Here is a 16,616-nt window from a genome sequence, read left to right as displayed (position 1 = left end):
TATATTTTTAAAGGGGATGGAAAGGCAATTCGACATTTTACATTTTTGTTGTGATTTTTGCTGAGGGTGCGAGGGGAGAATTACTTGTTTTTAATGAGATTTGATTTTTATTTGAGGGGAATTTAGATATTGTGGTTGAGGATAAATAAAGTTTCCAGGGCCTTTGGATGAGAGGTACTTCTTACAGGATTATTATTAGATTGTCCCGAAAGTTTCTTTCGCGAGTTGCACTCAATTATTTTACGTGGTCGTGTTTATATAAATTGACAATCTAATTACGTAGATATTCATGTTGTAACAGTAATTGAGCAAAATGAATCGTGGACAATTCAGTAATGTAACATAAAACAAACTATTGTGCATGTATTACTTATTAATAAAGCGAAAGAAACTTTTGGGACAACCTAATAGATGCAGTATTGACTAAAAGTGTCCAAACTATATGATCTGGAAAAATATGATTGTTGAACTGTTTCACTTCTGAGGTTTCAAATTATCATTTTATAAAAAAACAAATTCCTCCTCTCACTCGTTAACACGTTGACTGCCAAACGAATAATTCTGGAAAATTTCTGCTAAGATTAAATATTATTTAAACTACCGGAGTCTAGGTAATGAAACATTTATCGTGGTATTTAGTTTTGTAATTACATCAAAATTCAAGAACTTCATTTAGATTCATTTCCTGTGATGTCTAACTAACACCTATATATGGGTGACATGGCGATCAACGTGTTAACTAAAGAAAAATATGAAAATTGTTAGAGACTTCTGGTGCCACACAATTCTGTCAATGGCACTTGCCTTCTGTTACTCGAGAGTCCAATCCATAATTTCATAAAGATCCCAAGCAATACTTCGTCCCCCTCCAAAGCTGGCGTTCGAGTCAGGTGCCTTCATCCCCCAAAAGAACAAAATCAAAGCGATACTTTCCAGCAAAGCGACTGGTAAACGCGATACCCAAAGCGGCTACTCGTCTTCGAACACCTATATCTACGAGGAAGCGTTTCCACGGAGCTTTCCAAAGTATACTTAGACGGCCACTTGGAGCTATCCAGGCCCGTGGCAAGTTGCCCGTGGCAATAGAACGGAAAAGGTGGCGCGGTTCTCGACTCTTAAATGCCCGGAGTTAAATCGATTATACGCGCCGCGAAGGTGTACTACGATACTTTCACGATGAGACTTACGCCTGTCCTGTTCGTGGCACGACGCCCAGCAACAGGGCGGCGTCAGCGTGGCAGGTGGCAGTTGCGACGGCGACGTCGGTTGCATGGAGCACATGGAAGCGGTGCCGCATTTTCTCAGCAGCCTGGGTGGCGCGCCAGGAGCGCTCAGCTGGGATACCTGAAGATGCCCGCTGTTCTTCAGCTCCTGCTTCCGGTCCAGGACGGTCTCGCTCTTCACGTAGAACGCCTTCGTCTCCTGGAGCAGCTCCACCGCGCTCTTCCGCTTCCCTGTGGCACGTGACGAGGAAACCAGACGGCTGTAAGTGACACTCGAGTAAAAACGGTAAATAGCCCGCTTCCTGTAAACGGATACCGAGCCTGACTGACAGGGTTAGGCCACGTGCCCCGACACGAGGCTCGTTAACCGTTTGCACCTTTGCTGGCCGCCGGACAATAGCCATAGGGGTAATTTCATTCTTTCTTTCTTTTTTTCAAGTTTTAACACGATGGTTGCCAGACTAATACTCTTGAACATTTCATTCACGAGTAATTTCATTCTTTCTTTCTTTTTTTTCAAGTTTTAACACGATGGTTGCCAGACTAATGCTCTTGAACATTTCTACATTGATTAATGTTTGTTTACGAACTATTGGAAACTACATAATGAAACATTTATGGCGTATTTTTGTAATTGCATCGAGATTCAAGTAAAAAACGGTCGACCATCCTTTCAATGCACCCCGCGAAACACATCTTAACCTGAGTTATCGTATGCGACAACACGATTTGTTTACAGACTATTGGAAACTACATAATGAAACATTCATGGCGTATTTTTGTAATTGCATCGAGATTCAAGTAATAAACGGTCGACCATCCTTTCAATGCACTCCGCGAAACACATCTTAACGTGAGTTATCGCATGCGACAACACGGTCTCAATGTTTCTAGCGCCGATTTCATTGAGATTCAAGTATTTCATTCAAGTTCATTTTCTTTGACACTTAACTTTCAGAATTAATTTTTTTAGTTCTTCTATTACCTAAACTAACTGTCATCTATATATTGGTGATGTGGCGATCATTCATAGGGAATTCGAATGTAAAAGAAGCTACAAAATGAACACAATATAGAATATTGTAAAAAAATATAATTAAAATAAAGTTCATTTTATAATATTTGCGATATAAAATACACGTAAAAAAATGTTAAAGAAAATCTGCACCTAGGCCAAATATGTTAAAATTCTTCCACGAGTCACAGTGTATTTTATCCATTTTCTCTTATTCTTTGGAACGATCTTTGAATACCCCATCTGCTTCGCTACTGGCGAGATGTAGCATGCTGTTCTCAATGGAAAATTGGTTTGGAATAAATTGTATGTGATAGCAACTCATGCGATGAATCGACTTATTCTCCACAGAAATCTTGGTGGCATTCATCCGCAATCAATGTGTATATTATATGCGATTGTGCGAGGAAATATTCAGCAAGATTTTACGGAGTTGAGAAATGTTCATCTGGGTGGAAATGGCACGTGCGAAATGTTTACTCGTTAGATAGAAATTGCAATCTGAATTACATTCAAATATTACTCAATGAATTATCCAATGAATTATTACAAAGCTTTTAATAAATAACGAGTGAAATGTAAACTCGGTTTGGTTCGTTACTCGATCGATAGAAATTGCTATTATAAAATGAAATTATATTTTCGATGAACAGAAGTTCTGAATAAATTTCGAGTTAACTACAAAAGTTAAATATATAAAATTGGCTCAAACTCGAATTGGAATAGAAAAAAAATTCAGAAAAATTTCACTCGTGAATCGAGGTGCAGTGCCTATTTCGAAACTCACGTGAAATATTACGACTAAAGTTAGCTTCGTCGATAGTTTCTCTTAATTTCCGGGTAGCCATTCAACGCATCCTGTTGTGGCGGCAAATTACCGGAAATGACGAGCAGAAAATATTTACAATTGAATTGGCCATTTAAAAGAGTAGTGTACGAGCAAATTACTCACCTTTCTAAAAATCGATAAAAGTGAAGCACGCAAAGAATAGTACATTTCAATAATACTTAATAAAATTCATTGAAACATATAAATATTAACAGTACATTAAATTTGTGTTGCAATTCATAAAAGTGTACAAAGTCGATCAAAACAGAGTACACAGAAAAGAAGACATAAATAACATTTCACATAATATTCCAACATGTAAAACAAAATAATTGTCCTATCCTTACAATGTAATTTAATTGCTCCATGTGTGCATGTGTGTGTATGCGAATTAGGTAGCCAGTCCGAGCACTCAGTCTCAATGGACCATTGTAATTGCTCCATACGTTTCAATGCCTCTAAAATGTAAAATTATTGTGCACAGAAAGTCATTAAAAACAGAGTATATAGAAAAGGAAACATAAATAATATTTCACATAATATTCCAGCATATAAAACAAAATAATTGTCCTATACTTACAATGTAATTTAATTGCTCCATACGTTTAAATGTCTCTAAAATGCGAAATTATTGCGCAGCGAAGCTTCCAATATAAATCTACACGAACTCCAGTATCTAATATAAAAAAAAAGGTAAATGGAATCGACAGTTTTTCGCGCGACGATTGGAAATGATTTACGGCGATACGTTTGATCCGATGAACGATAGGAAACGGGTATCGAAATGAAATTCCAGCAGGCGTGAAGCCTTTCATGCTGATTAACAATATTTTTCTACGTAGCTCTCTGGAACCGACTTATAACGGAGAAAAATGTTTCCGCGCCGATGAACGAAAGTAACGAGATTAGTTAGTCGCCAGGAATAAACGAAGGACAAGCTAGCTGCGCGTAAGAATCTTCTCGGCGACGAGGATGATCCTTTCCTGGTGTGTGCAAGGACCTCGTGAATAATTCATTATGAAAATATCCTACTTAAATGCGTTACGAACTCTTAAGCATTGGGAATCCAGTTATCCTAATTTATATATTTAAGGAAGTTGGATACTTTGCGCAGAAAGACGAAAAGAAGAAATTGCATTAACAATTGGATCAACTGTTAGTTGAAGTAGACTATCGATCAATTGGAATTGGAATTCATTAGGCTAAAATCGTTAAACACCTAGAAACATTATTAAGGCAGTCTTGGACTGCAAAATAGAGAACATATAAAGCTAGCACAGTTCATAAAGCTATAGAAAGTTTTTTTGATTTACAAACGAATCCAAAATTCAACCGAAGGCAGCAAATGGCAAAAACACGAATCAGAAGTGGCCACAGCAAGTTTACTCACTCATACCTACTCAACAGAAGCCAATCATTAAATTGTGACGAATGTAACACCCAAGTCACTATTAACCATATCATCCTTGACTGCCCCAAATACAACGAAATCAGGAGGAAGTTAAACATCCACAATAGTATCAGTGAAGCCAACTATTCTTTCATATACCTGGACACCTTAGTAGAATTCTGCAAGACTATTGAGTTATTTAACAAAATGTAATAACTCTGTACTGTTTCTATAAGTCGCTAATAACCCATGATGTTGATGGGACGTTAAGCTTATTAAAAAAAAAAAAAGAAAAAGAAAAAAAAATTACAATTGATCAGTTCGCAATTCAATAGTGGTACTAGTATAAATGTTTTTTTCTTTGAATTTTCTTTATATAAAGGATTGGTTTAAACTTGAAATTATAAATATAAATGCAGAGAGTTTGAATAAGAACAACAATATTGACTATGTTGAAATACATATGCATGTGTATGGAAAATATTGATAGTAAATATGATCGTATGCAAAATTATGAAATGTTTACTAGACACCGTTTGATGGCCCATAAACGCGAATAACACATCTTGGAGACTATAAATTTAGACTGACATTATGAATGATGGTTCATATAGTACTTTATTGTATGACCAAAACGAAAAAAAATACATGTTTATAGGCTCCGTGGTGTCAGCGTAAAGGTCAAGTATTATTTTTGTTCGATTTCCAAGCGAGAAATAAATTTAACTTAGTGTACTATTATATTGTATATATTATGTTATTTAATCATTATTGTTTAGGTACTTTTGAACCTTGAAAATAAAATTTTCACACAAAAGGTGCATGTATTCCTAATATGAATTTCTCTAACTATAACATTTCTATTTACAATTTTCTCAAGAATTAACAATAAATGCAGTTATGAATTTTATTATTTAAATCTATTTACTAGAACGCAAGAATGATTCTGTGTAACCCGAAGTATAACCATAATTCACCAGCTCCCCTATGGTAATTAGAGCCTATAATGATTACACCTTTGGTAATGTAAATCCTAATGTAACCAGCATCAATTAAGTAATTAAAGCAACGATCCTAATTGCAAGTGTGCTACGCTAGATGAAGTTCCTTCGAGATGAGAACATTCTACTATTCTAGTTCCTACAGACTACTTCTGCATAATTTAATGTATTATTAAAAAATGCTTGTGTTTTGAATTTCGAATACTCAAGTAAACAATAATAAACCCACAACTTTGTAAATTTAAGATATTTTTAAATACAAAAATTGGGACACATGCATCAAGAAACCTTCTCTCGAATACCCTTAATAACACGTTGGCTGCCAAGCTAAAACTCATTAAAATTTCTATTGGGCTGTCTGGAAAGTCCATGCCGATTTTTAGTAGCCGGCATAGGTCTAAATATGTCGGAATGGCTGAAAACAAATAACATGTATACATTCCTTAAAAGGTGGAAAAGTAGTGGAAATGGTACATATAAAATGGTACATATATAATTCAATAAATATACATCAAAATTCAAATATGCCATTGAATTTTTCTTAAAAATAGGCACGAACTTTCCGGACAACCCAATATAAAGTTAAAATGTTGTCTCCATACAATTGAACATCAGATAATTTAATATCTGTCGCAGTATTTCATTTTTTAACGTTGTCAAATTCACGAATCCTGTCCAGATTCATTTTCATCGTTGTCTCACCTTTAAAATTAATATTTTTAGTTCCTTAATGGAAAGTCCTGTCACCTATTTCTTGGTGACGTGGCGACCAACGTGTTAAACTCATCCCCAGGAAATTTTTCGTTCGCCCCCGAAAAAATTCTCAAATATGCACTTTCGAATTATCCGAAGTAGACTTCTCCTTTTAAGTAGAGCGTTTAATAAATTTTGCTTGCATGTGTATTCTATATGCCAACGTTATGAAATTGTCCAGCACGGTACGCCAATGGTGGGCCATAATGATGCACGTGCACGCACTTTGCACACGCGCTAGGGTTAAAGTGTCTCGTTGGAGACGCCGAGAAGGCAAGAGCTCGAGCGTTAATGACGAGTGCACCGACATCTGCGGCTTCCTCCCGTTTTCGCGTGCCACGCACGTTGATGATTGATGACATGCGACCGACACGCCCCCGTCGAGTTGATACCCTCAGCTTGTACCAATCACTGATACGGCCGCGATAACGTCGGAAGGAAAGGCTGATCGGACCGCTGGACCAGGACTCGAACTCATGATACAGTCAGTCCCATAAATACGAGGGTCGTTCAGAAATTAAGTTTAACACGTTGATCGCCATGTCACCCACATGTGGGTGACAGTGCTTTCCACTGAAGAACTAACGAAATTAATTCCGAATGTCAAACATCAAAGGAAATGAATTTAAACCAAATTCATGGATTTTGATGAAATTACAAGAATAAATACGACGATAAATGTTTGATTATGCAGTCTCCGATAGTTTAAATAATATTTCATTTTAGTAGAAACTTTAAAGAATATTTGTTTGGCAGTCAACGTGTTAACGATGTTAACGCTGGTCTTGGTGAGAAGGTAGAACTACAAAATTTTAGGAACATGTTCTCTCATTTATTTTGATCAGTTTCGTGTGTCGTAGACTCTGGTAGGTTAATTGTCGCGTGTTTTGTAACATTTTATCATGGCGATTCCGTTAAAATTTGCGTCCAAGTGTGAACCGCGTAGTATAATACGTTTTTTTGCCGCTAAAAACTTCACAGCCACAGAAATTTATCGAGAATTATGTTCTGTTTACGGCGATAAATGCGTGAGCCTGCAGATGGTTACGCGTTGGCGAACAGCGTTCCTAAATGGCCGCGAAGAGTTGCACGATGAAGAGCGCGAACGACGACCAGCGGACGCAAAGTGGACGGAAAATCATTACGCCTTGGGAATTCAAAAGCTTGTTACTCGTTATACGAAATGTATTGAAAGATGTGGGGATTACGTAGAAAAATAAAAAATTGTCTGAAAATTTTAAAAATGACCTTGTTTTTGTGTTTTGACCACTCTTTCACAGCGTAATTAAACCGTTAAACTTACTTTCTGAACGACCCTCGTATTCGTACTTTATGTCTATCGAAGAAGTTTGACTAAATTAAATGATAGAAAGTAATGTTCCGAAATAAATTTTTCATTGTGAGTATATTACGTTGGCTGGCAAACTGCTCGTGAAAATTTATGCGAACCTGCCACTTTGTTTCTATACAATTGAAACATACTTTTCGTGAATTTAAACTAGTATTTATTTTTGAAATTTCTTATCGATTTATTTTCTTGAATATCTCATCTTCCGAATGAATTTATTTAATTCCTCGGTGAAAAGTTCTCACCCATAGCGAAGGCTATACATAGTATATATAAATAAATAAATGCTATAAATAGCATACGGCTATAAATAAAAATGATCTACATTTACTACGAGGGTGGTCTTCTAAAATTAAAAATGTTTAGTACGAGCTTTATTTTGATAGAAACAATAATCACGTTATTCGTCGTAAGCTAAGTTGATTAGCTATAAGTTTGATGCTAGCTGGGCAATTTATAACAGAAAAAGACGAAATAGCGAGTGAAATCATAAGCGGTACTATAAATTCCTTCAATTTAACACTGGAATCCTAGACCACAGCGATTCCTGATAGGGCGGTTAGGGAGAAACAATTCGTTGACGACGAGAGTGGCCTTAATTGGTTGGAGCAGTCGCCTAGCAAGCTAACTGATCTGGATTCGAATCTCAGCTCGGCAATTCTATTCTTTTCGATTTAAAATTGACAGCAGTGGGCCAGGATCTCTCTCCAAAAAGGACTTTCGAATACTTTATTTTACACAAATCATCTAACATTTTTTGTTACTCCAAACAAAGTTGAAAAAAAATAAATCTTATTCTTTCCTTGACGTCTTTAATAATTTGATTATTCAGAATATGACACTCTAAAGTCAGCAACAGTATAGTATCAAAACACCATATACTAAATAATTATTCAATAATGTATAGCAACTGCATACTAACTTTAAAATGTCATAACATCAAGCCAAATAAAGATTGCCTCTTCATATTTAATTTTCAGTGTAAACAACGCCACTAAAGTATCAACTTTGCACGTTGCTTCCAGCAATTCATCTATTTACGTTTAAAGTTCAAGAGCAGACCTAGAGCAAAGTGCGTGAAGTTTCAAAGTTTCACAAAGCTATAAATAATCAGATATAATCCTTTGACAGAACAGCGTGAGCCATTTCGACCTTACCCTACGGGTTGAGGGTTAAAACGGGCTTATATTTCTCGGCATGGTTGGAAGGTTCTCAAGTCAACTCCTAAAAAAAGATGTCACCGCGCGTGTAATAGGTTTGCCTGCGTCTGTAAAAGAACAAAAGCACCGACACTGTTCTATTCTTCACCAATCTTCTCTAGTTCATCCAGCTATTAACACGTTCACTGCCAGACTAATACTCTTGAAAATTTCTACTTCGATTTAATTTTGTTTACAGACTTTTAGAAACTGCGTAATGAAACATTTATTTTTTGGTATTTAGTTCTGTAACTTCATCAAAATTCAAGTATTTCATTTAAATTCATTTTCTATGACACTTAACTTTCAGTATTAATAGTTTTCGTTGTTCAGTGAAAAGCACTGTCGATCAACGTGTTAATTTCATTATTTTAACAGGCACGTCAAATTTCAATTTTAATTCATTAGAATATTATATTATTAAGTTTAATTTATATACCAAAAAAAAGCACACGATTTAACGACACTACTCGTCAAACTAATTATTGCTTTCTTCATTACTCCTCATATTTCATTCATAAATAGTAAATTCGAGTTTCCCTGACGGTTCAAACCACACAAAAAATTCATCCACGATTCAACCACAATTCATCATTGCAAAATAGCGCCAGTCATCGATCTACCGTTACCAATTAGCGACAATACCGAAGAAGTTGCACAGTTTACAAAGAGCAATTCATCACTCGTTACCCGTGACCGTAAACGCGATAGACCATGGACGGAGGGACTCGATGGACATCTCAAACGCGACAGTGAAGTATTCTCGCGAGGTTGCAATTTAAAAAATTCCTTTGTCTCCGATACGGAAATTTACTCGAAACTTCTTAGCAACGGTTGTCAGATTCGCGTCTCTTTCCCGCAAATCGCGCGTGACAGACACGATGGTTGATGACATGTGCTCGACACGGAAGACTTTCTTCCCAAGACGGCCGCAGACCGCGATAATAACGAGGGAACACGGATAAGAAAAAGGATGAGCCAGCAGAAGCTCAAAGGAGCCACGGATGACACGAATGAGCCTAACGCAACAGCTGCATAACCGATCCGTGAACAATCTCTGGGAACGACGAACAATCCGAAGTTTCTCTTTTCGATATTTTCTAAAATGATCAAAAAACTGCGAAAGACAAAGAGTAAGAAGAAAACGATTACATTTTCGAAACGAGCCAGAATTATTGAGGCAATAATAAATGAAGAAAATTGGAGAAGAAATGTTGGTGGAGTTTCAAGCTTTTTGTTGGTCCCATTTACAACAAAAAGCTTTCCAAAGGGAGACTTAAAAATTTTTTCTATCAATAAGACACAAAATATTCATTTTTTTTTTTAAATTTAAATATAGCTCAAGTATAACTTCATATAGTTTAAAGAGTGTTTAAAATATACAAAGTGTATGAACAAATATATAAATATTAGGTTGTCCAGAAAGTTCGTGCCAATTTTTAAGAAAACTTCAAAGGCATATTTGAATTGTAATATACATTTATTTATATGTATATTTATTGAATTATGTAAGTACTATTTTGTTCCACAATCTTTCCACGTTTTAAGGGATGTACACATATATGTTATTTGTTTTCAGTCATTTCGACATATTCAGACCTGCACCACCTATCAAAAATCGGCATTGACTTTCCAGACAACCCAATATATATTAGCTAGTCTATAAGAATGACTATCGCATTTAAAAAATTGAAATGTGTAAACAGTGATGCCATTTAACTGTCGATCACAACTGCACCAATTAAAAAGACTGAAATCCCTCTTGGAGAACCTCGTATAGCAAATAATTCCATCCAGGTGAAGATAAAATTACCCTGTTAATCAATCAATCACCTTTAATAATTGTTCTCCCGAGGTTCTACTCTATTATCAAAAAGTACTAAAATAATACAGCGCGTGTTCCGTCGCCAAGTATCGAACGACACGCGACTGCGAACAACCACGGACACGTTGAAGATTGTTGTAACGAATAGCCTGTTCGAGCGTGTTTTCCTTCCGCCCGTAAAAGGGATAATTAATGACGATAACGGTGAAGGGTGAAGATAAAACAGTACGGTCGATAGGAACTTCGTTCAAGGATACAAAGTTCCCCGCGGGATGGTTGGAACAGTTCCCGGGGATAAGTTATGAACAATTTTATGAATCGCTGAATTTCGTATGCTCGTGTCAAGAATTAGTCCCGGGTTGGTTTCAATTAAAACTTTCTTCACCAATTACCTCCGACATTACAAATTGGGCACTTTTTCAAGGAACATTCCGAATTCTGCTAAAATTTGTACAGATATATACATACATATATGTATAATACATATTGTATTATACATACATACATACATATATATGTATTATACATACATACATACATACATACATACATACATATGTATTATACATACATACATACATACATACATACATACATATATATATAATATATACATAAATATTCTTACTTGGTTAACATTCGATGAAATTTTCCTAGTTGATTATAATCAATCTTCGATATTTATATATATGTATAAATTTGAAAATATAAATGTGGAAGATTTATCATAATCAACTACCAACAAAATTATTCAACATACAAACAAAAAACCAGTAAGAATTTTTCAAAGAAAGGAACACATTAATGTGAGAACTGCCTAATTTGAAATAAATAAATAAATTTGATTTTTATATAGACACATGTGTTATATATTAAACGATGAAATAAATTTCTTCTATAAACACTCTAGAAATTCTAATAATTAGACTCACTCGCACTTTTATAACGAGACTGTGTAAGAAACATTTATCCAATTGTTTAATGCAGCTAGATTGATCCCATGATTGTCTTCTTTGTAACATTCAACGGAGCAGATATTCGACAAGATAAAGTTGTAACGCTTATTAATATTGTATGGCACGTTCAAAGAGTTTTTTTTTATAACTAAGGATTCTCGAGGGTTCGAACCAACTGTAAACGTATAAAAAAAGCTTCGCCGGCTCCAATGTCAATGCGAGCACGTAGAGGTTAGGGTGAATTAATAATAACATTAAACATCCTCGTGGTTTTCCGAAGGTGGCATTAGGATTTTGTATATTAACAATAAAAAAAATATATATATATTTAACAATAAAAAAAAAATATATATATATATATTTAACAATAAAAAAAATATATATATATATTTAACAATAAAAAATATATATATATATATATATATATTGTTAATGAGTGGAGAATTGAGTAACCTCCTCCTTTTTCGAAGTCAGTTAAAAATACTTCTCAATTTGTACACAAGTATTTTCATTTAAAATATAAAATAACTGGAAATATTCCATACACTGCAATTGATTCAAAAATAGTATCCTAAAGCCTCTTGTGGAAAGCATTTTGAAACTATCAATAGATGAAAAGGTGACTCACCTGTATGATCGATGTGTCGATGATGATTCCTGACGTATGGGGGTGCAGGATGTCTCGGCTGCATGTCCCAGTACGGGTTTCGACTGTTTCCAAAATTATTGACCCGTGGCTGCTGCGAAGGCGAAGTCTGCTTGCAAGGCAACCTGGCCATGGCAGTCATCATTTTCTTCTGCACCTCCTCGTCTGCCCCAAAATTAATCACTTCATCGATGCCCCGCTTTGTTGCGCCGTCGTTTCAACCCCATTTTCGAGCGATCGTCTGTTCCCTGAAAAGTACAATTAATTATCCAAATATTAAATTAACGAGTGCTTTTCTTCTCTTATATATACATCAAAGATAATTCCAAGGGGCGTTGTCAATTATTAATCTCGAAAAACAACGATTTGGTGTTAACGCGAAATAAACGGTGTAAGATTTGATGAGTGGGTAAATCAAAATCCTTCAATAATAAAAATTCTTCAATCCTAAGAATTCTTCGGTACTAAAAATTCCTCAGTATCAAAATTTTTTTACACTCAAATATAAAAATGAAGACTTGGATTCAGATTGGCTAAATTTTTTTTTCTCGATTCCTCGATCAAAGATCCAGTTCCGTGGATCAAAGAGATCCACAAGAATCAAAATTCTTTAATAATCAGAATCCTTCAATAATGAAAATTCTTCGATAATAAAAATTCTTCAATACTAAGAATTCTTCAGTACTAAAAATTCCTCAGTATCAAAAATTCTTTACACTCAAATATAAAAATGAAGACATGGATTCAGGTTGGCTAAATCTTTTTTCTCGATTCCTCGATCAAAGATCCAGTTCCGTGTATATCAGTCGCGGTACGATTATCATCCATTTCTATTCCTCAAACGCAGTGACACCACGCTGGGCAATATATCCTATACCTCGATGATAATATTCCGTCATAACGCGATCATGGTTCGCTAATGCATTATTGGAGTCTCATTTACAGTGACGGTCCAATCTCGTTCGCATCGGGAGCGGATCAAATATTATTAGAATCACGTTGCCGTACACGGTATTCGAACTTACACGGTGACTGAACCGTGATTGGATCACCGGTGCGAATGAAACATTGATGCCCGCGGAATGCAATTTGCCCAGCTGTTTGCAGATACGGCTACCATTCGAGCGGAATAATATTCGAGGATCAAAGATCAACTTTTGTTTATTCTCTCATTTTGTTTCGTTCGTTTCGTTCATCAAGTACGGAGAGCTTGAACAGTTATTGATTTGTATCTTCCACTTTTAGTTTGAAAATAAAAGCAGATACAATCAAATAGTAAAACAAACATTGCTTTGCATTTTTAATTTTTCGTTTCAAGAAAGTAAGCAGGTATAATATTTTTGTCCAAAAGGTGACAAAGGGTTGGAAAATTTCTATTTAATAGTTGTTCATATTTAGATTCTATTTCTATTTTAAATAACACACAGAATTTAAACTAAAATAAAAATGTCTATTTTCTCATAGCATTTAAAGGTGCGTTTCAAATATTAACTCGAATAGCAGACCAATAAATGGCACAAAAATTATGCGATGGCCTAATGTGTTCATGCTACTGTCTTCTGGAGAAGTATTGCAACCATAACGCGTGGAGCAAATTATGGATTCCTCGGGGTGAATTTATTTAATATTCAAGGAGGCTGTGTCTGAACTGAGAACGATCCGTAATGAAACAACCGTCATAAATCAAGTCCAATACCAAGAATAGTGAAAGCACTTCGGAGCATCTTCGTAACTGATTACCAACTCGTATAACTGTTCTAGGAAAACACGGCACACGTGGTGAAAGTGATCGACCGCACCAAAAGTAAAGTAAAACTAAAATTAGATATCGGCGTGAAATAAAGCAACGCCGTGCTTGACTTTCTTTAGAGAACTTGACGCTTTTCACGCCTTCGCGGTTAAAGGTGTTCTCAAACAGTGTCGGGGCAAAATGTAATACAATAAACAATTAATTTCTGCAATTGCCACGCACAATTGATTACTTCTCCGTTGAACACTCTAATTAACAATTGCGATGTCATTATATGCGACCAGTGCAAGTGATCAATAAGTTGCTCGCAGAATTAACATTTAAATAATGGAAACCCTCTGCGGAAAATATATGATTTACAAAAATTTGTTTAACACTTTCTCGTGTCTACAATTCTAATCAATAAATAAAATGTATAATTTCCCACATTCTCTAGGTTGTTCATTAATTTATAAATATACGAATTGGTAAAATGTATGAATTTTGACATTTTTGCTTGTTTCTACGAATAAACAAATTTTCTCCTACTAATTTACATCATGTACGATCCGTTACGTCTTGTCGGTGCTGAACAAACCATAATCCGTCAACGAATAATCACTAATTATGATTAATGATTAACGAGCAATCGCCAACAATTAACTCTGAAAAATTACAAGTCGCTAATTTATGATTGCAGATTACGAATGTAATTTATAACGTTAATCTGACAATAGCGAATGATGCTTGCGGAAGTAATCGCAGAGCAATCATTCAGATACTGTCCAGAGCATAAGTACGATTCTCGTTTACTCTATTTATTCAGCGTCTTTATTGCCCCAGCGTAGAGATTCGAATATACGACTATGAAATAAATGAAGCGAGAAGTAAATTTCGTAAAAAAGCAAAGTGCAGCCGAAGTGCTGTTATTAAAACCAAACCACCCGACTCGAAATCGTCCAGGACAGGAAATGTTTTCAGAAGTATCACAACATCCGTCCTCAAAGGGTTGACACTAGAGATCCATCGCATCCGGTATGGTACTTTATATACAGGGTGTTCCACCAAACTCTCGCATTTTAAATATCTATGAATCTTTTAGGATAGAAGACAATTTTTTAGAGAAAAACATTGGTTTGGAAGGACATACTATAATAGCCAAGGAATCATTCTTATAAAATCCTGCTTTGATACACATAGTCAACATATTCTTCATGTTTGGAAAAAAATATGACCCAGAGATCATTTTTGCATCCATTATAGTACGTCCATTTCTTAACCAGTGTTGTTTGGGACACCCTGTGTAGCACAACCTCCAAGATTAATTTTTGTCCTAGGCTAAGATCAAAACTAAATAAATTTTTCCAGAAATTGCTGCACCCTTTTGAAACTCGTGTTTCGCGGGCGAAATACTTCGCGTACCTCTCTCGCTAACGATGCACGAGTCATTCCACTACGATTCTATGCTCCCCGCGGATGATTTTATTCTTCCCTGTCGTTTACAAGATTGCGCTACCGAGAATCGCAGTCTCAGCAATCTTTCCTAGTAAACAGCGGCAAAAATGCGAGATGCATTATTCCAGACGCGTAAAAGGTCTTGAATTGTTGCAATCATACCGATGGCATTTTTACACAATTTTGCAATCTACGATTGATGTGTCAACGCACAGTGCACTTGACACGTTAGACGACAGATTTCTTTTGACCGTAGGACAACGACTATTCTCGATTTGCGTTTTTCAACTCACAAGGATGAATTATTATTTTATGCTACCCACTAGCTTGTGATAACAAATGTTCCTGCATTCTACGAACGTTGCTGCGCTAAAATAAAAATTTTCTTAAACAAAAACTATCTGAAACTCTCTTCTCAAATTCTCCAACGACACTAAGCGCTATCCTCTTAACTTGCATGAATTTCACACGTAAAAATACGCGATAGAAATGTACAATACCTCCATAAATAAAAAGATACAATAAATAGACTGGGTTATCCGTGAATATTCGTGTCTTTATCGTACAATTTTTTGTCAATAGTGAAATAATCAGTAATTTGGGTCACAGAGGGTCAACACGGATTATAGAGCACCAGATAGCTCGATTCTCCGCGAATGGGATCCGTTATCACACGGGGGTTCGCGGGAAAGAGACACGCAGTCTTGAGTAAAGGCTGGACGATAAACAGAGGTCGATGAATCACTCTCGACACGAGCGCTCTACAAAATTGCGTATCAGTGAACAAAGAAGAAGGAGGTGCGCGCCGTTAACCGGCGAATATTATCGTGCGTTGAGAAACGCCCCCGGGGAATATAAATGGGATTGCCCGTTGGCCAACGCGCGAACTACATCTGTCCGCGTGTTTGCGATTTCCGAAGCATTAGCGCTACCTTATCTACCAGCTACTCCGGAAAAAAGGTGAAAATACTCGGAGAAAGCTTAGTAGAGCGGGAAAACACTATTTTCGATAAGCTTCCGACTAAGACAGTTTTTGATGATATCACACGCAATTTTACGGTGAATCATATTCTTGGTTACGAGTTTCGCGTTTCTCGATGAAATCGATTGCAATTTTTTGTGATATTAGGTCATGCTAATGCACTACTAATATTTTTTTGAAATTTGGGGTGAACATACAATTTTATGATCACCACTACTTTTAATCACAAATTTGCCATTTTTCAATGACATCGTCTGCAATTTTT

General features: G+C 35.9%; 1 protein-coding gene across 5 annotated transcripts in view; it reads right to left on the bottom strand.

The window, feature by feature from the left end:
* LOC128874122 (uncharacterized) overlaps positions 1–16,616 on the bottom strand; it is a 48,405-nt gene that overhangs the window by 10,116 nt on the left and 21,673 nt on the right. For 3 of the 5 annotated variants that reach the window (XM_054118486.1, XM_054118478.1, XM_054118494.1), the window contains exons 2-4: positions 12,168–12,433; positions 3,415–3,525; positions 1,188–1,454 (exon numbers count right to left, since the gene is read on the bottom strand). In XM_054118486.1, coding sequence (XP_053974461.1) covers positions 1,188–1,454; positions 3,415–3,525; positions 12,168–12,330 — 541 coding nt within the window. In that variant the 5' untranslated portion in view covers positions 12,331–12,433. The remainder of the gene's footprint in view (positions 1–1,187; positions 1,455–3,414; positions 3,526–12,167; positions 12,434–16,616) is intronic. The other 2 variants (XM_054118503.1, XM_054118513.1) reach the window with 2 other exon arrangements.

The sequence above is a fragment of the Hylaeus volcanicus genome, chromosome 1 (assembly GCF_026283585.1).
Source record: "Hylaeus volcanicus isolate JK05 chromosome 1, UHH_iyHylVolc1.0_haploid, whole genome shotgun sequence".
Taxonomy (NCBI): Eukaryota; Metazoa; Arthropoda; class Insecta; order Hymenoptera; family Colletidae; genus Hylaeus; species Hylaeus volcanicus.
Note: the sequence above shows the minus strand (reverse complement) of the source record. Positions and strands in the feature narration are given on the sequence as shown.